Source organism: Oryzias latipes, chromosome 23, assembly GCF_053564925.1.
Source record: "Oryzias latipes strain Hd-rR chromosome 23, Olatipes_Hd-rR_3.1".
In the NCBI taxonomy this organism is placed as follows: Eukaryota; Metazoa; Chordata; class Actinopteri; order Beloniformes; family Adrianichthyidae; genus Oryzias; species Oryzias latipes.
In genome coordinates, this window is record NC_136259.1 from 154,942 (window position 1) to 179,415 (window position 24,474).

General features: G+C 45.6%; 1 protein-coding gene across 4 annotated transcripts in view; it reads right to left on the reverse strand.

The window, feature by feature from the left end:
- The window catches only part of gramd4a (GRAM domain containing 4a), a 139,835-nt gene extending 130,153 nt beyond the window's left edge, over positions 1-9,682 (reverse strand). For all 4 annotated transcript variants that reach the window (XM_078941864.1, XM_023952572.2, XM_023952573.2 and 1 more), the window contains exon 1: positions 9,334-9,682. In XM_078941864.1, coding sequence (XP_078797990.1) covers positions 9,334-9,362 — 29 coding nt within the window. In that variant the 5' untranslated portion in view covers positions 9,363-9,682. The remainder of the gene's footprint in view (positions 1-9,333) is intronic.
- Positions 9,683-24,474: the final 14,792 nt, after the last annotated feature.

The following is a 24,474-nucleotide window of genomic DNA, read 5'->3' on the forward strand; positions in this document are numbered from 1 at the left end:
GAATATGGCCTCGCCGTATGTTTTTGTTCTAACTTTTGGGATAACCAAAAGACCAGCACCAGAGGACCTCAGGGTCCACGAGGGCTCATACTTTAAAATCATCTTGGATCAATATAAAGGCCCGAGACCATAAAAACATTTATACACCAATAAAAGAACTTTAAAATCAATCCTGAAGCGCACAGGGAGCCAATCCAGCGATTTTAAAATGGTTATAATGGGTCACCGCCCCCTGGTCCTCGTCAGCACGCGTGCGGCTGAATTTTGCTTCTGGAGTCCATGGATACTTGCCAATAACCAGATTGCAGGTCAAGGGAACTGAACCATCTGGCACCATATAGTGACTCTAGAATATCATGTATAATGGGCATGGGATAAGCATCTAATGGGGTTTTGGCATTGCAGAAGCGGTTTTTTAACTAATACTACTGGTGAGGCCCAAGCTGACTCAGAAGGTTCTATTATTCCTTCGTGTAACATGTGATTTATGTGCTCCTCAATGATTTGCCGCTTCTGGGGAGAGACTCTGTAAGCTCTTTTTCTAACCGGTACCTCGTCATTTGTTACAATGTGATGTTGGGTGATGTCAGTTCTTCCCAGTTTCTCTGTGCACACTGATGGCCATTCCGGAAACAGTTTTTGCATTTGAAGGGGATGGTCTTTGAACTGGCCTTCTGGTTTCTCTACAGATGCATGGTGTTGTGTTACAAAGGGCAGTAGAGAAGGATCCATCACCACATACAGATTCAAAGGGTTGTGAGCTGGAGTCCATAATAAGTGTCCTGGCGTCCTATTCAGAAATGAAAAGGAGCATGACATGTCTCTGACACGGACTTCATAGGTGTTGTTCCCCAGGTTGAACTGGACCTTTGTTTTCCTTAGGAAGTCCAGGCCCAGAATCAGTGGGAAAGTCAGGTGTTTATCAGCTATGATGTGGGTGTCGATAGTCCATACTGCTCTATGCCAAGTATAAGCCAACTTCACCTTTCCTTCAGACGTATGAGACTGTCCATATGCCAACACAAAAGTTAAAGAATTGCCGGTTTGGAGATCATCACATGGTCTTCTTAGCCTTTGACACAAGCTCCTTTGCATAAGCGTTATGGTGTCTCAAGTCTCCCACACATAGCGCACACGTAACAAAGCATCTTCCCTTCCCCTTAAACACAAAGTCCGGCTGCTCTACTCAGAGACACGGTCACTTGGTCCACTTGACTAATCAAGTGCAGGAGCGGACTACTTTTCTATTTTGTTTGTTATTTTGCTTGCTAAAGTCACTTCCCTCAGTTTATACTGGATCATCGCAGATGAGCCATTTGTTGGGAAATAAAATAAATGAAGTAATAAAGTGAAATAACGAATAATAACTATATAATAAAAAATAACGATGTACGATATCATCGTACGTCCCGATGGTTTACTGCAAGGATCGTCAACTGCCACTTTAAGGAACATCGCCCAACCCTAGCCAACACCACAGTCGGAGACCTGTCTCCTACCTTAAGGCAGAGGGACATGACCCTCTCGTCCATTGGGGTGAACTCCAACACTTGGCGGCTGAGGTGGGGGCTCACAATAAGCCCACACCATGAGCAACTCCAGAATGGTGGTCAACCTCTCTCAAAGGACTGCGTTTCAGAGCCTAGGCTATACGTGGAGGTGAGCCCGACTATATCTAGCCAGTACCTATTGTCGCACAAGCTCAGGCTCCTTCACTCCGAGAGAGGTGACATTCCATGTCCCAAAAGCCAAGTTACATCAAAAGAGTTTGGGCCACTGAGGCACCAGCCTTTGACTGCCACCTGAACCACAGTTCACCGTCCCCTTTTGAAGTCTCCTAGGGGGGGTGCGACGATGCGAGAGTGGTCTCACGTCGTTCCTTCGGGCTGAGTCTGACTGGGCCCCATGGGGACAGCCTCACCTGTGAGCCCCAACCCAAGGTCTGGCTCCAGAGTGGGTCCCTGGTGACGACAATCCAGGCGACTTAACTGGGTCCTTGATTTTTCTTCTCATAAGGGGTTTCTCAACCGCTCTTAGTCTGGCTCATTACCCAGGACCTGTCTGCCATGGGAGACCCTACTAGGGCCCAGACATCTTAGCCCCTGGGTTCACTTGAGCTCTGAAACTCCTCCACCACATTAAGGTGGCGATTGACGTGCAAATACATTAATCTTTAAAAAAAAATTAAATAAAAAAAGGTTACAAATGCATTGACAGTTTTTTGGTGCAGAAAGTTATTTCAGCATTGATGTGGGGTTTGTAGATCTGTTGTTTTCTGACGTACAAGTGTGTCTTCTGAGTCAAACAGTTATTTTTCCAATCAACCCAACACCTCATGAACGCAGCATTTCTTTATGTTTGTGTTTTTCCCTGAGGGACATCAAGTCTTTGCAATTGGTTCTAGAATGGAACAAAAACCCACATTTTTTTAAATAAAAACTCTTAAAGGTCTGTTTTGAAATACATTTATGAAATTTAAACCAACATCCACGTTCCATCTTGTTTCTTTCTGTAAATGGTAAATGGCATATATTGTGTACCGCTTTTCAACATTTCTTAAAGGCCCAAAGCTCTATACAGTCACAGTCCCTTTTACACACTGCTGCTTCCCAACACTGGCGCCAACCTCTAACCACCACAGGCAATGTGGGGTCCAGTGTCTTGCCCAAGGACACTTCGACACAAGGGCAAGACGACTCTAGGTTACGTCATAAAACGGGCAGCACCCACATGAAGCGAAAGCTGATGCCTCAAAGATCAAGTCGTTTTACTTCTGGGTTGTAAAAGAGCTCAGAAAAATAACTCATATTTAGTAAGAAATGTGTTCTTTAGTGTGCCAAAGGCAAATCATATACATGGATATTGTTTACTACAAAAGGCTTATGAATTGCACGATATAGGTCCTTTAAGCATACATATACGCTTAAAGGCGCAAATATGATTGCAGAACATTTGTTAATGCAGTCATAAATTAAATTTTTTTTTAAAAAAATTAAAAACTCATGAGTTAAGAGGCACCACACCGTAGAAATCTTTAAAAAAAAATTCAGTTTGATTTCTTTGACCGAGACAAAATATCTCACCTTAAATATATTGATGGATTATGACAGATAAATCAAAGTTTTATGTCTGTACTTCATTTGTTTTGCATGAACGTGCAGCTTTGTCACCACTGGAGCATTTTCACTTGACTTTGAGTAACTCTTAAGCCTTGGTTTCCTCCCTGGGGGGTTGGTAAGCAGGAGCATTGTGAATGGCAGGTTAATAAACAGTTTCTTTCACTTGTTAAAAACACCTGTCACAGTGACATCTGTTCCCATCAGAGCCACACGGCTTCACTTACCATGCACCGGTGACTAATCAAGGCCGCTAAGTCTCACTTAAGAACTCAACCACAACAGCACAAGTATTTGCACTCTCACAAGAAAAAAGTACATAATGTAAAACGTATATAATAACAAACGTGGAAAAACTAATGGTAAAAAATACAAATGGTAGATGTTTCAAAGCTTTTGCATGCCTCTTTTTCTTTAATCTACATCTTTTTTATTTTTAAATATTTCTACGGTGTGGTGCCTCTTAAATCATGAGGAAGAGAGAGGAGGAGGAGGAGGCGGCTTTGGCTCAAGGTCTGATGGCTGAATGTAAGTGCAAGGATCTACACAAACAACCCTTATGAGTCATTTCCTGGGACTTGAACGCAAAGACGTCTCTAAACCCGGGCCCTAAACGGCAGCTCACACACTCGGCGGGGAAGAAAGCTGACGCAGTCATCACACCCAAGGAAGATGGGAAAAGAAGCCATGAGCATAACACAAAGTGACCACGCAGCAACACGGATGGATGATGCACTATATTACCAAAATAGTTCCGTCACCCATGCAAATGATCAGAATCAAGTGTCCTAATCATGCTGACTGTTTCTACAAACATTGGTGAAAGAATGTTCCCCTCTCAGGAGCATCACCTGGACAACAAATCCAGAGGAGATGTCCTCCTAAATCTCCCACAGTCAGCTGTCAGCTCTATCAGAGTTTGGGAACAACAGCAGTCAGCCACCAAGTGGTCGACCACGTAACCTGATGAAGAGGGGTCAGAGGATGCTGAAGGTCAAAGAGGTCACCAACTTTCTGCAGTCAGTTGCTGCAGAGCTCCAGACGTCATGTGACCTTCAGATCAGTCTAAGTTCAGAACACAGAGAGCTTCATGGAATGGGTTTCATGGTCGAGCAGCTGCATCCATCCACACATCACCAAGTGCACCACAAAGCTGCAAATAACAGCTGCAAAACGTGGACAGACATGTTAAACTCTACGGGTGATGAATGGTACTTCAGTTCATATGTGAGTCAAGGCAGGAGAGATAATACTTTTGGTAATATAGTGTATGCATCCCTAAAAACATTAGTGAAGGCTGATTAGCACTACAAGCGCTGCATGTGTCACACTAAATCCGATCCACCGCGTGTAGATGGCTGCTAATGATCCGTAGTAACTTGAGGGTTACTTTAGGTCACCCGGGTCACACTCAATGCATCAGTCACTGAAACCAGGCTGTGGGAGTTTAACCTTTGACCTCTTATTTACCTAAAATAATGGGCAAACACTGAAAGATCGTCTGAGGAGTTCCTGATTTTCAGTAAAGGATTCTTCCATTATACCAGTGTTTTTCATCTGGTGTGCTGCAACACATTAGTGTGCCGTGGGAGATGGTCAGGTGTGCCGTGAGAAATTGCCCTCATTAACTGATCTAAAAACATTTTTCATCTCCAGCTCTGTGCTCCTGTTCCTGTGTTTATTTGATTCTATTAAAGACATTTAGCCGCAGCTTCAGCCGTTTTCGGAAAAGTCCCGTCCCTTTAACCATCTCCACCAATCATTCTTGGAGGCTTAATCACATGTCATCAGTCTGACCAATCAGAAGTGGTTTAAGTCTTCACTTCCTTGTTCTGATTCTGCTCATAAAGTCTCTCAGTTCCAACAGAAATACCAGCTAAAGCTCGTCTTTAGCGGTGTAGCTTTCCACAGAATCCGGTGTCAGACCGTGGAACAAGAGAACAAAACAATGAAGCTCAGAGAAGAGAGTCTGTCTGGCATCACTACATGTCCCATGATGCATCAGGTTAAAGTGACAGCGTCTCGGCGCACAATGAGTCTTTGACATCTTGAAACCACAACGAACACACATCAAACAGTTTTTAAATCTTCTAACTTTTATTACATCTTTTAGAAAAACCATTTGCAGCTTCCAGCTTTTTCTGCTGCAATTATCACATAAATGCATGTGAGATTGTGGAGGGGCTGTAGATCAATACAGACTATTGAGTTTCTCAATTTTTTTTTTTTGGATGCTGGTGTGCCACGGGATTTTTGACAAGGTTAGAATGTGCCGTGGCTCAAAAAAGGTTGAAAAACACTGCATTATACCATGGTCCGGGTGAATACTCTATTCCTGATTGGCGGCACTTGCTTCTTTAAAACAAACTTTATCTTCATCACCTGGACAAAAACAAGCAGTTAGAGGTGAACTTTTTCTCTGAACTGAACTACCCACGAGTTTCAATCCAAAAGTTAAAAAAAAAAAAGGAGGGTGATCTGTGTCGCACTTGTGGTGCGAAGGAGAAACGCATTTCGGTGCTCTGAAGCACAGAACTTCACATTTAAATAGCCCGGCGCGGCGTTCACCAGAGCCCGGCGCTGCGTTCACCAGAGCCCGGCGCTGCGTTCACCAGAGCCCGGCGCGGCGTTCACCAGAGCCCGGCGCGGCGTTCACCAGAGCCCGGCGCGGCGTTCACCAGAGCCCGGCGCTGCGTTCACCAGAGCCCGGCGCGGCGTTCACCAGAGCCCGGCGCGGCGTTCACCAGAGCCCGGCGCTGCGTTCACCAGAGCCCGGCGCTGCGTTCACCAGAGCCCGGTGCGGCGTTCAGAGCCCGGCGCGGCGTTCACCAGAGGACGACGCAAATGGGTCCCAAAAAAACCCAGACATCCGAAGAAGGCTGTGACCTAAAGAAGTCACTTGATTTCCTTGCAGAGGAAATTTCTGCTGTCAACTTGCAACAAAAGGGCATTCTGGACTTCACTGAGGAGATGAAAGTTTTGCGAGATTTCCTTGCGGAAGAGATTTCTGCTGTCAGGTCACAACAAAGAGGCATTCTGGACTTCATCGCGGAGGTGCTAGTTTGGCGGGTTCCGAAGCAAGAGCAGGACCAGAGGATGGCAAAAAAAAAAAATCTGACCAGGCACATTTGTTACTGGACAAATAACCGTATTTTACAAAGAAAAACTATAGGTGTTATTCTAAAGAATGATATGTTGAATTCAAAGAGGACGTCACAACATAATGAAGACATAAGAAAAAACTACTGTTTTAAGTAACTCAGATATATAATCTGTCTTTGCTTTTTCACATTTTCACACAGTCTACAAAGAGTTTTATTTCTATCATAAATGAGTTGTTTCTCGTCTTTACCAAAGCTAAAAAGCTGAACCTCCAAGGAGAGGCGTGTCCGTCATCTGTAGTTTGAGAAGGAAAATTATTAGGGGCGGCTGTGGTGCAGTGGTAGGGCGGTCGACCTCTGATCGTAATATTGCAGGTTCGATTCCCGCCTTGTATGCCCATGTGTCAAAGTGTACTTGAGAAAGACACCGAACCCCACCTTGCCTCTGGTGGGTGGTTGGCGCCGGTGTTCGGCAGCGGAGCAGCCATCAGTGTGTGAATGTGTGTGTGACTGGAACTGTGACTGTAAAGCGCTTTGGGCCTTCGAGGAAGGTAGAAAAGCGCTATACAAATTAACCATTAATGCTATAATAGAGAAATAGAGATAGAGATAGAGATACAGATAGAGATAGATAGATATTCTTTATTGATCCCACATTGGGGAAATTCAATTGTCACAGCAGTTCCAAAGAGCAGAGAAAAGAAAAGTGACAGCAATGTGCAAAAGTGAGGGGTGTTCCCAAATGTGCAAGTATGCAAATACAAAAAATGTGCAAAAATAGAAAAAAGTAAAAAGTAAGTAAGTAATAAATTATGTACACTATTACAACATAACACATGTTATGCCTAATAATAAAATTAAATAAATAAAGTAAAGACACAGAATATACAGATGAGCTATGGATGTATGAAAAACCGGTTTGTACATGCATTTTTAAACTGTGGCATTGTACAGTCTCACAGCTGTTGGGATGAATGACCTCCTGAACCGTTATAAATTTGTTAAGATAATGAAAGAGCACAAAAGTAATTTATAAATTGTATGAACACATATTTAATGTTATCCAAATATAAGAGATTGGTTTATTTATCCGCAACGTGGAATATTGACCAACTGTTTGTCGTCTCAAACTGGCAACACACGGAACAGCTAGTTAGCATAGCGTGATAGCATCAGTAAGTAACAACACCGCCATCTCCAAATAAACTTTATATAAACTCGCTGTTGCAAGTCCAGCAGATCCAGTTCTGTTCCACTGTTCCATCAGCCTAAACTTAACGCTTAGAAGAACCGTCCAGGAGTTACGGGAGTGGGGATAGGGAGCGCTTGACGCGTCACGTGTACATATTTTTTCTCCCCTCAGTCTCCCAGAAGAAGCTTCTCTTTGCTTGCTGCCGTTTTCATGTCTGCGAGAGACAGACGGGCTGACCTTACTCTGAACAACGGAAGCCCAAGAAAGCAGAGAGCTAGGAGAATAAAATCTAGTTTTATTTAAATTTACTTTATTTGGAGCCAGAAGTAAGCCTTTTTCTTTGGGTGGCATCACAGTCCCAGACCAGTCACTGGTTTAGGGACTGCCATGGTGCATGCACTCTAGTCTTGTTTGCACACAAGCCAAAACGCAGATGTGTTGCATCCACTCAAGACTAAGGGTCACTCATAACACCATGTTTCCACGCTTTCTGCTGTGGATGCAGGTTCCTCTTGGGAGTTTTCTTTTGATTTGGTGCATAAACCCATCTAAGGCTATCCTGTCATCATCATCATCATCCTCCTCCTCCTCACTACCTGCTTCCAGAGCCAAGGCTGTGTAGAGCACCACACATCTCTGCCTGTGGAGTTATTCTCAACTTCTGCTTAGTTTCATAAGATCCTCAGAGACGCAGAGGGCTTAGCATGACCATTAAAGACCACATCAAAGGGGTGTGCCACACGGGGAGAGCAGCAACTTTTGTTCCCTTCACCGTCCTGAACTCCTGATGAAGCTGATGGACACATAGGCATGGTGAGGAGCTCAAGCTAAAGTCAGACCAGACCACCTCTTATGCCTGCAAGCATCAGCTTCAATAAAGCCACGAGCTTATGAAGCAAACTAAACCCAAACCAACCAGGTTCCTGCATCAGGACCACCAAACTGAAACAACTCCCACGCCGTTGTGGTCTTCGACTCCACGCAGCGTCGTGTCGGAGTGCAGAGACAGACACCTTTCACCCTCCTTCCTGTCACAATCGACACTTCTCTGCCACCATTGGCTCAACGTGCACTTATATAATCAGGCATGGAGATGATCGATGTGTGCAGTCGGGGCATCTGCCCCCCACCCTCACACGTAGAAACATTACACACATCAGTGCCTTGAGTTAAGCGCTAGCCGAAAAAGTGAACCAAAAGCTGATCAAATCAGCAACTGTTATGGCAGGAAACGACGTCACACTTGTAGTTTGAAAGAATTATTGTCCTATTGGAGCTTTGACATGAATGTTTCCTTCCCCTTGATGTGATCAACAGAAAGCTTTCAAAATAAAATAAAGTACTGGGGGGTCACTTTTGGACTTAGCATTTCGTTTTCATATGTATGCAGTTCTTTGTCTCCGTGGAAACTTCTTATCTGTGCTCAGAGTTTCCATCTGTTGAGCCTGACTTTCTGTTTCAGCTCGTTGAAGTCTTCAAACCCACAACCTCGTGACAAAGTCGGTTGAACGTCACCGGAAGCTCGAAAAAATGTATAAATGCTTCATTTGGAGCAGTTTTTGTAAGAGAACAGAACAAATGGAGTCTTTTCAGGAGAGTTCCCACCTGAATAATAAGAAAAGCCGTCCAGCCCAAGTCTAGAAGATTACAGTTCGATTCCGGACCTTTTCTGACGTAAACTCACGACATCCGCGAGTCGGAAACTGAAGTTAGGCCTCGGGTTAAACATTTACTAATTCATTAGAAGAGAAATGTCGGGTATATTTTATTTATCTGGAAACCAAACACCCGAACCCGCCTTTTGGAAGCCAGCTTTATTTTTTAAACACGATTTTTTTTTTTGTGGTTTTGTTTTTTTGTTTTTGCTTGTTTCGTTGCTTAATGTTCGCTTTCGTGTTAAGTATATATAGATAATCGTTCTTACCCAGCACGTAAATCGTAGCAAAGTTTCATGAACACCGAGGTCGCCGGTCGCCCGTTTCTCCGTCCGTGTACCGTCGGTGCACCTGCTGCTCTCAGGACCCCCAAATTAGCGCCCGCCTTGCGGCGAACGCGGCTCCCTCCATCGCGGCGGAATCCGCTTCAGACCCCGAATGGCGTCCACCGCCGCCGAGCGTCGTCGTTCCGAGGCGGCCGGACAATACTTCCAAAAAGAGACCGGTTGCGTTCACCTTCTCTGCGGGGGGAGAACCGTTAGCTCGCGGATCCCAGAAGCCTGTTGGTTCGTCAGGGCCGAGGACAGAGCGTCAGCGGGCGGAGCAGCTCTCTTAAAGGAGCCGCTGCTGCGAGGGTGGTTCCCCGGAGGGAGGAGGCCGTGAGCGGCCAGACGCTCTCCCTACGCTATGGAGTGATATTTATGCCACCACGGTGCACAAAACATGGCAAAAGAAAATATTAAATATTTGCTTTCACATTTTTTGCTTTCACAAAAGGATGTACACAATCCATGTAAAAACATTTATTTTGCAAACATAATTTTTGAAAGCAAAAGAAAAATTGGGGGGGGGGGCATTTTTTGAAAGCAAAAATTTTTTTTTTTTAAATTAAGTAAAAATGTGTACGAAAAAAAATTGAAAGCAAATATTTAATATTTTCATTTGCAACTTAGAATGTTTTGTGTGCAATGGGCTGGCATAAATATCCCCCCACAGTTGCCAGCCTCCCTGAAGTTCTCAAGGAGGTGGTGCTCTTGGAAGGAATCTCTGACATATTTAACACTGGCTCTTGTCTGCTCTACCGTCACAGACATTGAATCAGAATCCTTTTATTGTCATTGTACATGGCATGATACAATAAAATTGCAGCAGCCTTGGAGTGATAATAATAATAAATTTTATTTGTATAGCGCTTTAAATGGCCCACAAAGACGCTTTACAACACATGAGCAAAAACAGTTAATAAGAACAGAGCTAATACAATAAAAATACTAATAAAAACATAGAAGACAGATTAAAGATTAAAAGCTAATTTAAAAACATGAGTTTTAAGTGATTTTTTAAAAACTGGGAGGTCAGTGCATTGTCTGTTTCCCCAATTTCGACGCTTGGTCCGACAGGAGAGAGACAGAAGGTTAGCATCGGATGAGCGCAGAGAGCGGGAAGGGATGTGACGCTGGAGGAGATCGGTGAGGTATGTTGGGGCCATGTTATGAAGGGCTTTGAAAGTGATGATGAGAACTTTGAATTGGATACACTGATCGATGGGGAGCCAGTGAAGGTCTTGAAGGACGGGGGTGATGTGTTCACGGGAGCGGGTGTGTGTGAGCAGACGGGCAGCAGAGTTCTGAATGTATTGCATCTTATTTATTATTCTGGAGGGTGTACCAAGGAGTATGCTATTGCAATAATCTAACCGGGAGGTAATAAAAGCATGAATGAGGGTTTCAGCAGCAGCAAAGGAGAGGGATGAACGGAGGCGGGCAATGTTTTTCAGGTGGAAACAGGCAGACCGAGTGATTTGATTAACTTGTTGATCAAGTGATAGATTTGTGTCAAAGAGAAACCCAAGGTTGCGGATGACTGGTGACGAAGAAAACGTGGTGTTATTGAAATTTAACTGAAAATTTGGTATGGATTTTGTGATGGTTTTGGGGCCAATTATGATTATGTCTGTCTTATCACAGTTGAGTTTGAGGAAATTGTGCTCAAGCCATGTTTTGATGTCTGTTAGACAGCGGGTGAGTGTGATATAAGTGGTGGAGCTGATGGATTTGGTGGAGATGTATAGTTGTATGTCATCAGCATAACAGTGAAAATTTAAGCCATGTTGTCGGATGATGTCACCAAGGGGAATGAGGTAAAGGATGAAGAGGAGTGGGCCAAGTACTGAGCCTTGGGGAACACCTTGCAAAAGAGGAGCTGTGGAGGATGAGCAATTGTTTCCCTTGATAAACTGTTGACGGTTTGTGAGGTAGGTCTGAAGCCAGAATAGAGCAGAGTCGGTGATGTTGAGACCGTTCTTGAGACGGGAGAGCAGGATGGAGTGACTGATGGTGTCAAATGCTGCAGTGAGGTCCAGGAAAATGAGGATGGAGAGCTGTCCAGAGTCGGAGGAGAGGAGGATGTCATTTGAGACTTTGAGCAGAGCTGTTTCAGTGCTGTGTTGTTTCTGAAAACCAGATTGAAAGGGTTCAAACAGATTATTTGAGTGTAAGTGTGATTTGAGCTGGGAGGCAACCACTCGTTCAAGTGGAACAGGAAGGAGTTGCACTTTGCCACGGTGAAAGATGAAGAGGAGTTATCATTAGGCTTCAGGATTTTGTTTATGGTGGAAAACAAAGTTTTTGGATTATTGGAGTTGGTATGAATGATGTTGGAAAAATAGGATGACTGGGCAGTATTGAGGGCATTCTTGTACTGGTGAGTGAAATCCATGTACATCTGGAGATGTACAGTTAGTCCAGTTTTGTGATGCAGTCTCTCAAGCTGTCGTTTGCGGGATTTCATGGTGCGGAGTTCAGTGGTGTACCAGGGTGCTGTGTGGGTGAAGGAGACATTTTTCGTTTTAGTGGGAGCCAACTGGTCAAGACAGGAGGAGAGGGTATTGTAGAAGTTTACATGTTTGGTAGGATTGTTAGACAGGGGAGGAGGAGAGACGGACAATTTAGCAGCAGGGGAGGCTGACAGTGCATCAGGAGAGACAGATTTGAGGTTACGAAAGGTTATTTTACGCTTGATTATAGGTGCAGGGAGAGAAAATTCAATGTCCAGGCTTATGGCTAGGTGATCGGATACATGAAGATTTTGACTGGAAAAATTGTAAACCGAGATGCCAGTTGTGCAGATGAGATCCAAAATGTGACCATGGATGTGATCGGGGAAATCGACATGTTGAATGATGTTAAAACACTGCAATAAATCCAAGAAATCTGAGGCAGGTTTAGATTGTGAGTCATCAATATGAAAATTGAAGTCACCAATAAGGAGGATGGATGGTGATATGGCAGAAAATGGGTCAGAAAATCAGTCAGATCAGAGAGGAAAGTGGCGTTTGGTTTGGGAGGTCGATAGATTACAGCAGTGACAAGGGGGGTGGGGCCAGGTAGTTTAAAGACTGTATGTTCAAAGGAGTCTGTTGTTGGCATGGAGATGGCAGTGATTTTAATGTCCTTTTTATAAAATGACAGCGGTACCCCCACCACAGCTATCCGTCTGGGCATTTTCAATGTAGGTGTATCCTGAAGGAGTGGCTTGGTTGAGGCAGAAGTAATCCAAAGGTTTATGCCAGGTTTCAGTTAAACAGAGAAAGTCAAGTTTTTTGTCCGTGATAAGTTCATTTAAGATGAGAGCGTTTTTGTTGAGGGAGCGGGTGTTGAGAAGACAGAGTTTAACAGAACGCTGTTTTGTGATTGGCTGAGAGTGACGAGGGAGGGGACGCAGATTGGCAAGATTCCTCTGCCTTTTGTTGTGATGACGTAGAGGGGAAATCTGTGGACGGCGACATGACCAGAGAGATGGGATACTATTCGGGGATGCCAGACTGTAGGAAAATGAACGTCCAGACCCGCGGTGTTGAAGACGGCGATGTGGAACAGTTTCATGAGAAGGCGGGCGGCAGTTGTTCCAACAAAGAGCAGAGGTGGAGTATGGCTGCAGAAACATGCTCTTCTGGCAGACCGCAGCTAGCACTGGGCTAACGCTAGCGGGTGTATTTCCAAGTCCGTGTAAAATCCAGATGGTCTGTGGAGAAGTTGCCCAGATGAAGAGCAGTGAGACAGCAGGTAAAATCCCCGGCATATAATGCAAAGCAGCCGTAAAGTCCAATAGGATCCGCAGAGAGATGGCGAGGACGCCGCACCGGTGAAGTTAACTCACTGAAGTTAGAAGCTGGCTAACTGGCCAGGCACGGATATATTGCCCTGGGCTGTGAAACACTGGAATGGATAAATCCCAGGAAAACACAATCCACACGGGTTGAGACGTGCTGATGGTTTCAGTGAGGGAGTGTCCCGATTGACGAGGGAGAAAACAGCAGGAGGACGCCAGGTGAGTCGAGCTGAGATGCAGATGGATGTTCCAAGTTTGACTAAAGCTTAGACAAAACTATAAAACTGAAGTCTTAATATTCCACAAGTAGGCTGCCAGAGAGCAGTAGAGAAACGTAGATCCAGCAAAAAGTCCAGTAAGAACAGTTAAATCCAGATCAGGAGTGGCAGCCAGTGTGTGCCAGCATCTGCCATCTTGGAATCTTGTAAGAACAGATTGTCTTTTTTTTCTGATGAAGATAAATAAAATTAAATAATAATTGTGTCCACAATCGGCACCCCTAAAGGGCCATTGAAGAAAAAAAATGGAAGTAAAAAATAAAAACTAACGGGTGCGCACGAGATATGAGATGGAAGGTTGAGCTGCTTGCACCTTGTGCACCAAGTAGCTGCAGTTGTCTTAAGAATGGCTGAAGTTGAGGATATGGACCTTGTAAACTTTCTAAAGAAACTCACAATGTTATCAAAAGATTGTGAAAGATAAGGTAAGCAAAATTATTGCTGTTAATATTTCACAATATGATCACTTTAGATACTCATGCCATCTTTCTTTCACCTGCTGTCTACTTACCATTTTTTGTTGTATGTGTGTGGGGGGGGGATTGTTTTAGATCGACTTTAATGTGATAAACGTCATGACTAACCAGGAAAAAGTGTATAGAAAGGCTATCCAGTAAACTGTTCTTTCAGCAAAGAAGCGCCGCGCTGGAAGAACCAGGATCAAAGTCATCTCTCATGCAGCGAGTAAGAGACAAAATTCAGGGACAATGAAGCCAAAACAAAACCTTCACTTGCAACATGGTAGGCCCTCATGCTAGAAACAAGCATGCAACAAAGGACACTCTGCAGATTGAAATGGAATGGCTCAGTTTTTCTAACAGTAATTATCATCAGGTCTGAACAAGGCATGGAGGTGGAACTCGTCATTTGAGTGTCCAGAAGACGGTCAATATGGAGGATCTACTGGAAACCGGAAAGAATTAATTTTTCTCATACGGAGACTCTTTCAAAGAAGAGGGTGACTTTGAGTTGGACATTCATTTGACATTTCACATGCATGCAAACACAAAGCTAAGAGTCCATCTGCTCTGCTCATACACATGCACATGTAATGTGCGTGCGCGCACGATTCTGCAACAGTATGAATGTGACGGTGTGGCACCGTCAGATGCCGAGGGGAGGCCACAACGGGTTTTATTGTTTGTGTACTGTTGTATTTTGTTGTTTAATGATTGCTACCTGTGGTGCCACCTGGATGGAATGGAGACCAACGCCCCGTGGGCGTGGCGTCCCATTTAAGAGGGAGCACTACAGGTGGTGAGACGAGAGGATTGACAGTGTGTGCTGCATGGCCCTGCGTGTAGCATCAGTGTCGGCAATAAAGAAAGATCCTCCTCACCTTGGCTCCTCTGCATCCTTTCTCGGCGGGACCCCGTCAGATATGGTGTCAGAAGTGGGATCACAGAGGGGCCACAAAAAGGTGAGGACGCAGCGGCGTGGTGGGGAAGACTCCCCGGCAGCTCAGCGCCTCCTCCAGGTACTTCATCCTCTAAGGAAGAGGGGGTGGATCCGGGTGGCCTCGTCGGAGCGTCAGGCCTGGCCAGGGGCCCGGAAAGGAACACCACGGCGTCCAGATCGGCGTCCATGACGAGCGGCGGACCTCGCGGGCAGCAGGGGCGGACCGCCGGAGCGCGAAGACGGCCGGAGGCGGGACGGGCGCGCCGCCCGGTTCCACTGCCGCGGATGCGGGCGTTGGAGGCCTGCGCGGAGCTGGACAGGGGGCGGACCGATGTCTACCGGGCCGTCAGGGGAGCGCTCCGGGAGAGGCGTCACAACTCGCCTGTAACCTGCTGTCGGCGGCTCCGATCGGCTGAGGTGCCGTCCGGGAGGAGACCAGCGGGGGCATGTGGCCGACGGAAGGGCCTTAGCCGAGGCTGGGAACGACCGGAGCTGCGCACCGAGGAGAGGGTCGGAGGGATCGCCGTCGTGGAGCGGCCGCACCCCGTGCATCCATCCGACGCGAGGACGTGGGTGGAGAAGCACGCGCCGGAGGACAGTCCCGCTGATGCCTGCGGACCAACCGGACAGGGCCTCTACATTAGGCGAGGGGCGCCTGCGGAACGGGTTGGTGGCTCGGCCGCGGCGTGGGCTTGCGCGGCGGCGGAGGGCTGGACTGGATCGCCGCATATCGTCGATCCCTCAGAGGAGGGGGATGGTGTGACGGTGTGGCACGGTCAGATGCCGAGGGGAGGCCACACCGGGTTTTATTGTTTGTGTACTGTTGTATTTTGTTGTTTAATGATTGCTACCTGTGGTGCCACCTGGATGGAATGGAGACCAACGCCCCGTGGGCGTGGCGTCCCATTTAAGAGGGAGCACTACAGGTGGTGAGACGAGAGGATTGACAGTGTGTGCTGCATGGCCCTGCGTGTAGCATCAGTGTCGGCAATAAAGAAAGATCCTCCTCACCTTGGCTCCTCTGCATCCTTTCTCGGCGGGACCCCGTCACAATGAACACAATTGATTATTCCGTGCGCACGGATTAGTAATCCCTGAGCACGGTTTACTAATCCGTGAGCACAGTTTATCAGATTTTTTTTTCTTTTTAACCACTGGCACCCGGCGGGCTCCGTACTTTCTCGCTGCATGAGAGATGACTTTGATCCTGGTTCTTCCAGCATGGCGCTTCTTTGCTGAAAGAACGGTTTACTGGCTAGCCAATCTCCATATCTTTCTATATACTTGGTCCTGGTCAGTCATGAGGTTTATCACATTTATGTCGATCTAAAACACACAGCCCCCTGTGGCAGTTTCCCCTGACTGAAACTCCACACAGGAACTCAAACATACAGACACATCGTATACTCAGGGACTAAGCTAATGCTGGTTGGGTGGGTGCACACATTCAACCATTTAAAACATCTTAGAAAGTTCCTGATAGCAACACACACTGATATACACACTGTTAACTCCTTTTATTCCTTTATTATTTTGGGTGTATTATGTTTATGTATTTTTGTATGTCTTGCTGACTTGTGTCTTACCTTTTTCAGTTTCACTTCCTGGGTCAAAGGACCCGATCTCTGGGTTTGGTAGGCTTTTGTAGGGCCTGACCAAAAATCAGCAATTAACCTCAACTGAAACCACCTGGCCCAGGGGAGGGGCCATGTCTTATAAAAGTGTGAATTTTGGTTCATGAGAGAGAGGAGTTTGGGTTTCAGAGCATGTATGGACATTGCTGCTGGTTACCTACTGTAAAATAAAAATAACAGCCATTTTCAGCATTCACAAAAACCTTGTGGAGTGGCTTTTATTGGTCTTGCCTTGGACCTGTCGGTCTCACTCCGGACAGGAGCGTGACATTTGGTGTCAGAAGTGGGATCATGACCCAGAAGACAAGGAGCAAGGCTGCCAAACATTTGATGGAGCCAGAGCCAGCTGAACCTGATGTGGAAGGTAAAGACTGGGCAACTGATGATGGGGATGAGGGTCCTACCTTCCAGCCACCAGGAGCTGCGTCCTCAGAGCAGGAGATGGTTACACTGCTGCGGGAGTTCATTTATGCCCAGAGGAGCAGAGAAGAAATGCTGCTTGGGGAGCTCCAAGGTTTGCGGACAGCTATGGAGGCTGGCAGGGGGCTGCCATCTCTTTCCAATGTGGAGGTTGCTGCCTCTCCTACAGGACTTTCCTTGGGTGGGCCTTCACCACTGCAGCAACCAGCTCTGCAGTCTCAGCCAACGGTTCCAGCCCTACGGAAGGACCCCAAGTTGCTACCGTTCCAGTCTGGTGAGGACATTGAGAATTATTTACTCCGGTTTGAACGTGTAGCGAAGACCTGGGCTTGGCCGGAGACTGAGTGGGCCTACAGATTGGTTCCTCTACTGACTGGGAAGGCATTGGAGGCCTATTCTGCCATGGATGAGGACCTTTCTGATTCTTATTTAGATCTGAAGCAAGCTCTCTTGGCTAAATTTGACATTTCTGCTGAGACTTATCGCCAGCGTTTCAGGAGTACAGCTGTTCCTCAGGGAGAGACGCCCACAGAGACCTACCAGCGCCTGAAAGGTTTATATCGACGTTGGATTAAGCCAGACCAGTGCAGTGTGGAGGACATCGGGGAGGTCATCATACTCGAGCAGCTATTGAGGATGTTTCCACCAGACGTTCGAACATGGGTTAAGGAGCGGGAACCCACTTCTGGCTTGGAGGCTGCAAAACTGGCAACGCAATACGTCAACGCCCGAAGACCCCACGTGACCAGCACTTCACAGCGGCCGTTGCGTAAGGGACATGAGGACAGTCGGCTAGAAGGTCAGAGGTCCAGAAACCATGGGACATTTGGGAATGTGGGGGCTACAAGGGTGGAGCAGCAGGCTACTGTTAGTCGGGGTGCTGTTGGGACTAATAGGTTTGGACATCAGGCTGGTTCCAGTCATGGGGAAATCATCTGCTACTACTGTCAACAACCTGGTCACAAGGCCTCAGACTGTCCCCTTAAAAAGTCTAAACTTTCAGGTTACTGCTATGTTCCAGGTAATGACTTATGCAGACAAAGTACCCCACATTCATCCTCATTGTATCCTGTTCAAGTTAATGGTAAATATGTGTCCGCTTTATTAGACAGCGGAAGTTCTTTGTCACTGGTTAAGAAGTGTTGTCTGTCAAATGGTGTCATTGATTATAAAAACAAGACTAACATTAAGTGTGTTCATGGGGATCAGAGATCGTATCCTACAGCAGAGGTTACTATAGCCGTTGACGGCCATGCATTTTTGTTACAGGTGGGGGTTATTGATCACACAAATGAAACCTAAAATATGTGCAGTGGTTACAAGGTCTCAAACAAAAGCTGGCTTGGAGCCCCTGCCAGATCTTCACAGTGATCTGTGTGAGGGTGGTTCCAAAGGCCCCAGGAAATCCCGACGCCAGCGTCGCATTGACAAAATTACAGGTACAGATTCTGATGTAAAAGTTTATCCTGAACCTGTAAGTGTTAACTGGGATATTCCGAATGACATAAGTTTTTTGCAAATGTCTGATCCTTCTCTGTCTTGGTTGTATAAGCAGGTGGAGAATGGGGAGGGAAAACAAGGATCTGGATTGAGGTTTTTGGTTGAAAATGACATTTTGTATGCTACAGGGGAGGCAGGTAAACGGTTGGTCGTTCCAGTTAGTTGTAGGCCTCTCGTTCTACATCTAGCACACACAATACCATGGGCAGGACATCTGGGACAGCAGAAAACATACATGAGGTTGGGATCCCGGTTTTTCTGGCCTACAATGTTCAAAGATGTCAAACAGTATTGCTCTACATGCCCAGACTGTCAGGTCACCTCACACATCAAAGTCAGACAGGCACCGTTACACCCATTACCGGTAATTGGTACCCCCTTTCGGCGCATAGCCATGGATGTGGTTGGGCCATTAGAGAAGAGTAGCTCTGGTTATAAATACATTTTAGTAATCTGTGACTACGCCACACGTTTTCCAGAAGCTTTTCCCCTTCGAAGCATAAAGACACCGAAAATAATCAGTGCCCTTGTCCAGCTTTTCTCTCGAGTTGGGGTGCCAGATGAGATCATCACGGACCAGGCTACCAACTTCACCTCTGGCACCATGAAGCAACTACAGAAGGAACTTGGCATCAAAGGCATAAGGACAACCCCCTACCATCCACAGACTGATGGCTTGGTTGAGAGATTCAACCAAACGCTCAAACAAATGCTGCGCAAGTTTGTGGCTGATACAGGCCGTGATTGGGACAAGTGGTTGCCTTTTGTCTTGTTTGCTTACAGGGAGGTGCCTCAAGCATCAACTGGCTTCTCCCCGTTCGAGCTGCTTTACGGGTGGCCTGTCCAAGGGCCACTAGATCTTCTGAGGAAAGAGTGGGAGGCTACCAAGAAACCAGTACCAGAAGGTATCTTGTCTTATGTCCTCCAGATGCGTGAACGCCTTGAGAAGTACCAGGATGAGGCCCAAGTCAATCTGGAGCGGGCTCAGCAAGACCAGAAGTACTGGTATGACAAACGGGCTCGACAAAGAGAGTTTAAACCAGGTGAGATGGTCCTGATTCTGCTTCCCACAAGCAGCAACAAACTGTTAGCCAAATGGCAAGGACCTTACGAGGTATTGAGGAGGACTGGACCAGTGACTTATGAAGTGGCTCACCCAGACAAGGGAAAAGCATCCCAAGTCTACCACATCAACTTGCTAAAGGCGTGGAAGGAGCGTGATTCAGCTCAGGTGTTGTTGGTGCGTCAGGCTAACGAAGACGATGGTGAGTCAGAGACTAATCTGCACCAACTCTTACAGCCAAAAACACCTCGTCTGGAGCACCTGACCTTAGCACACCAACAAGCTTTGCAAAGGCTGCTGCAGGAGACACCTACACATACAATAAAAAATGGTAAGTAGACAGCACGTGAAAGAAAGACAACATGAGTATCCGAAGTGATCATATTGTGAAATATTAACAGCAGTAATGTTGCTTACCTTATCTTCCACAATCTTTTTCATGACATTGTCAGTAATATTTCATGTTTTCAGAAAGTTTACAAGGTCCATATCCTCAACTTCGCCATTCTTTCATTCACACATGACTGATGATCACTGTTTTTAATTGAGCAAAATGTCATTTAAGTCTCTTTTTTGGTTTTATTTTCTGTTTTTTAATCTATGTATTTCATCATTTCTGTAATGAGTTTGATAAGTCTGTGTACATTCTTTATTGCTTTGACTAAAATGCTTGAAATAAATAAATAAATACATCAAATCAATCAATCAAGAAGAGCAGGTTATTAAGAGAGTCCTGTCTCTACAGAAATTATTCAAACAAAACCCCAAAATGCAGCAACAATGCTTCACATTTATGGAAAAACTTATTCAGAATGGACATGCTGAAGTTTTAACACCAGTAAAGAACAATGAAGAATGCTGGTTTTCTTCTCACATTTGGAGTATATCATCCTCAAAAACCAAACCAGATTAGAGGGGTGTTGGATTCAAGCTCTCACTACTAAGGAATCTGCTTCAACGATGTTCTACTAACTGGGCCAGATTTAAACAACACTTTGATTGGTGTTTTGCTTCGCTTTCGCAAAGAAAAAGTAGCTGTGTTGGCAGATATCCAGCAAATGTTCTACTGTTTTGAAGTTACTGAGACTCATCGCAACTTTCTCAGATTGTTGTGGTACAAAGAAAATGACATCAACAGAAAGATAATCGAATACCGGATAAAGGTCCATGTGAGAAAGCCTTACTGGTCAAGGCAGAACAGCACCATCTACTGGCGTACAGAAGAAACATCTGTTGAACTTGCATGGACATGCCCCTTAGGCTACGTTCACACTGCAGGGCTTAATGCACAATTCGGATTTTTTCAAAAAATCCGAATTGTTTGCTAGACCGTTCACATTTCCAAGTAAATCCGAACTTTTGTGATCTCCAGTGTGACCGTGACACGACCCAAACGAGACCCGCATGCGCAGAAGCCAGAAGAATACTCAACGGTGAACGACGTCACTTGTTTGCGGAGCAGATGTCAACAACAGTGTTGTCAAAAGCGGAGCTCTTTTTGTAATATTAAATTTATTTTCACGAAGGAGCAGCACAATTACAATCTTCTCATTTTAAGAAGGCATTGGAGTCTGGATCGTCTGTACCCACTGTTGTGGAATGGAAATGTGTATGTGTTGGAGCCGCTCGCCCGCGTGTGTGCAAGCGCGTGCCGCGATAGAAAATAGGGGGGGGGGGGGGCAGTGTGTGCGCGCATTCTTGTTGTGTGTTACGGAGGACGGTAATAATAGAAGGTTCCCCCCAGAATAAATGCTATGGACTCTTTATTAACCCGTTCTGGAGAATCTAAGGATCAGAACAGGGAGGAGGAGGAGGATAGCCTCGGGTCCCCCGCGCTTGAGCACGGTCAAAGGGGAGAAAGAAAAAAAAGTTATCGCGGGAAAGGTTCAACACCACACTCTGCCATTTATCTGGAAATTTTTTCAAAAACCGCCCAGTTGCAATAAGAGCCCTGGAGTTTGGCCTGAAAAGAGCGATCAGCCCAAATATTAATCCAATCCGTGACCTCGCTTCCCTTCCACTGACTGGTCTCAGCAGCATCGTCCACCATGGTTGATGTTTACGTTCTCGTTCCTGCCTACTTTAACGCAAAATGATGACGTTTGTTGCGTGTCGATGACGTACAGTTCGGAATCAAGTCGCCTGGCCGGTCAGACGGCGGTCGCAATTGAAAAGAACGGCGACAATTCGGAATCAGGCCGGCAAATCCACGGGGCCTGGGTCGCAATTGAAAAGATCGGATCTGTGTCATTCAGACTGTCATGAAAAGATCGGAATTGGGCCGCTTGGGGGCAAAAAATTCGGAATTGGGTCGTTTCAGCCTGCAGTGTGAACGTAGCCTTACACTCACAAGCAGCAGAGAAGCAGTTGCCAGAGGTGTGAAGCTGTAAGGATTCACTTTGTGTTTTTCCCTCTCTTTGTGTGCGTTCTTGAGGAAATGTAAGTTGTTTCCGCTTCTCATTTATCAAAAATTTTGTGATTTATTTCATATTATAAGATTTATATGGCAACATGCTGTGGAAGTTTGAGTTATTTGAATATCTGTCTTTAGTTCTACTTCATTGAACAATTCAGCTAAATTCGAGTGTTTAAAGAGGATTATTGGCTTTGTTAATGTTTATGTTACTTACCTCATCGGTGAATTTGTGTTATGTGCTCATACAGCAGTTTGTTTAGTAAATGTATAAGCTTTGCTCACTGTCATACAGACCTTGTGGTAACACATTTTATATCTTTGTTTCGTTTCCAGACTACACACACACACACACACACACAGACACACATCATCCTACACACACGGATGAAGGCAACAGCTGCTGTACTCCATCATCTTCCAACGTTGTTCAATGAAAGAAGAAACTTCAGTCTCTCTCTCCAAGTGCTGTGATTCTCTGACCGGAATCCTAGTCCATAATCTGCCGCCTCAACCAGAAATGTTTAAGAGAGGCTCGACCCCCCTCGCACAGTCTATGTGTTTGGCAACAGTCTCTCGTCCGTTGTTGCTACCCACGGGCTGAGGAGAACCATTCAAAAAGGTGCATCACAGTACGAAAACGATACTGTTCAGTTTGTTGAAAGACATTTCTATGTTGATGATGGCCTTGTATCAGTACCATCTGATGGCCAAGCAATAGACTTGCTGAGAAGGACACAGGCTTCTCTGGCAGAGTCAAACCTTTGCCTCCACAAGTCCAACTCCAACAGTAAAACTGTTATAAAGGCTTTTTGCCAGGAAGACTTTGCCTTGCCGCAACATCCAAGGACTTGGACCTTACTGGAGAAACAGAGAGCATCCAGCGCTGTTTGGACCTTCTATGGGAGATATCTACAGACGCCTTCACCTTTTCTGTGGCTACAGAATCAAAACCATTCACCTATCTTGGCCTGGATGTGTTTGGTCCATGGACGGTTTCTGCAAGAAGGAGATTGTGAAGGTCATGCTGAGAACAAAAGATGGGCAATTATGTTCAGCTGTTTGAGCTCTCGAGCAGTACACATTGAGCTCATAGAATCTCTAGATGCATCAAGTTGTATTCATGCACTCAGGCGTTTCTTCACCATTAGAGGACCAGCCAAACAGTTGATATCTCACTGTGGCACCAACTTAATTGGTGCAAGCAAAGAACTTGGAATGGACAAAAACTCACTGGACCCGAAGGCTCAGAAATACCTCAACAGATGCGGACGTGTTTGGAAGTTCAATCCCCCTCATGCTTCGCACATGGGGGGCAGTTGGGAAAGGATGATAGATGTTGCTCGGAGGATCTTGGACTCCATGTTGCTCACACCAAAAGTTCACATCACCCACAAAGTTCTCTCTACATTAAAGGCAAAAGTAAATGCGATAATGAATGTACGACCTCTAATACCAGTTTCTTCTGATCCGGAAGGTCCTCAAGTGCTTTCCATGCTTCTCACCCAAAAGTCAGGTGTTTCACCGCCCCTTGGCAACTTCTCTGAGAACACTGTTCACTAAACAGTGGAGGCAGGTAGAAGCCCTGGCAAATCATCTCTGGACGCGATGGGGTAAAGAATACTTTTCCTATCTACAATCCAGACAAAAGTGGACAACCATTCGCAAGGACTTACATGTGGTCTTCCTCAAAGACAACACAACTGAACGCAATCACTGGCCTATGGCAAGACTGAAGAACACGTTTTCTGGAACAGATGGACAAGTCAGACAGGTTGAGGTCAATACCATTGATCAAGGACTTGTGAAAACGTTTCTAAGACCCATTAACACAGTTGTGTTACATGTTCCCACTGATGTTTAGGTCCACTCGTTCACATGTGGTTTTAAATAGGTAGTGACCTTCAATACGGTCAGACGGGGAGTGTTATGTCCCGCTTATGTCTGTTCCTATTTAAGAAGAGACATTGTCATTGTTAAGGAAGTTACTTCAAGTTAGTGAGGTCACTTCCTGTAGAAGTCGGTAAGGGAAGCCACATGGATCATCCAATGCAATCTGCAGAAAATATTGACACACAAATGTCGAAAGTGTGATTTACACACAAATGTTAATTTGAATGGTCAATTATTTCAAAGAAGTCTGAATCTGTACATGGATTTTTATTGTTTCATTTGTATTTTAGTTTTTACTCCCTGTTCACTGAGAGAGTCCAGTAAAACGTCTAAACTTTGCTATGATGAGTCATCTGATGCTTTGAGAGGAGTTAAGCTTGGTGTTGAGTCCACGGATTTGCCTGTCCTGACGAGAGCATAACACTAATCATTACGAAGAAAGATGGCTCACTGAGGATCTGCATTGACCTCCGCAAACTCAATTGTGTTTCACAGTTTGACGCTTACCCTATGCCAGGGGTCAGCAACCGGCAGCTCCGGAGCCTCATGTGGCTCTTTTCTCCCTGTGCTGCAGCTCTTTGTGTTTTTGTAAAATCACCATCATGTCCTCAGATTGTGAACCCCAACCAGAGTCTGTTATGTGATAGAAAGTTTTTCTGGAAAGACAGTCAGTGGCGATCTCGTAGGGGGCACAGGAAGCC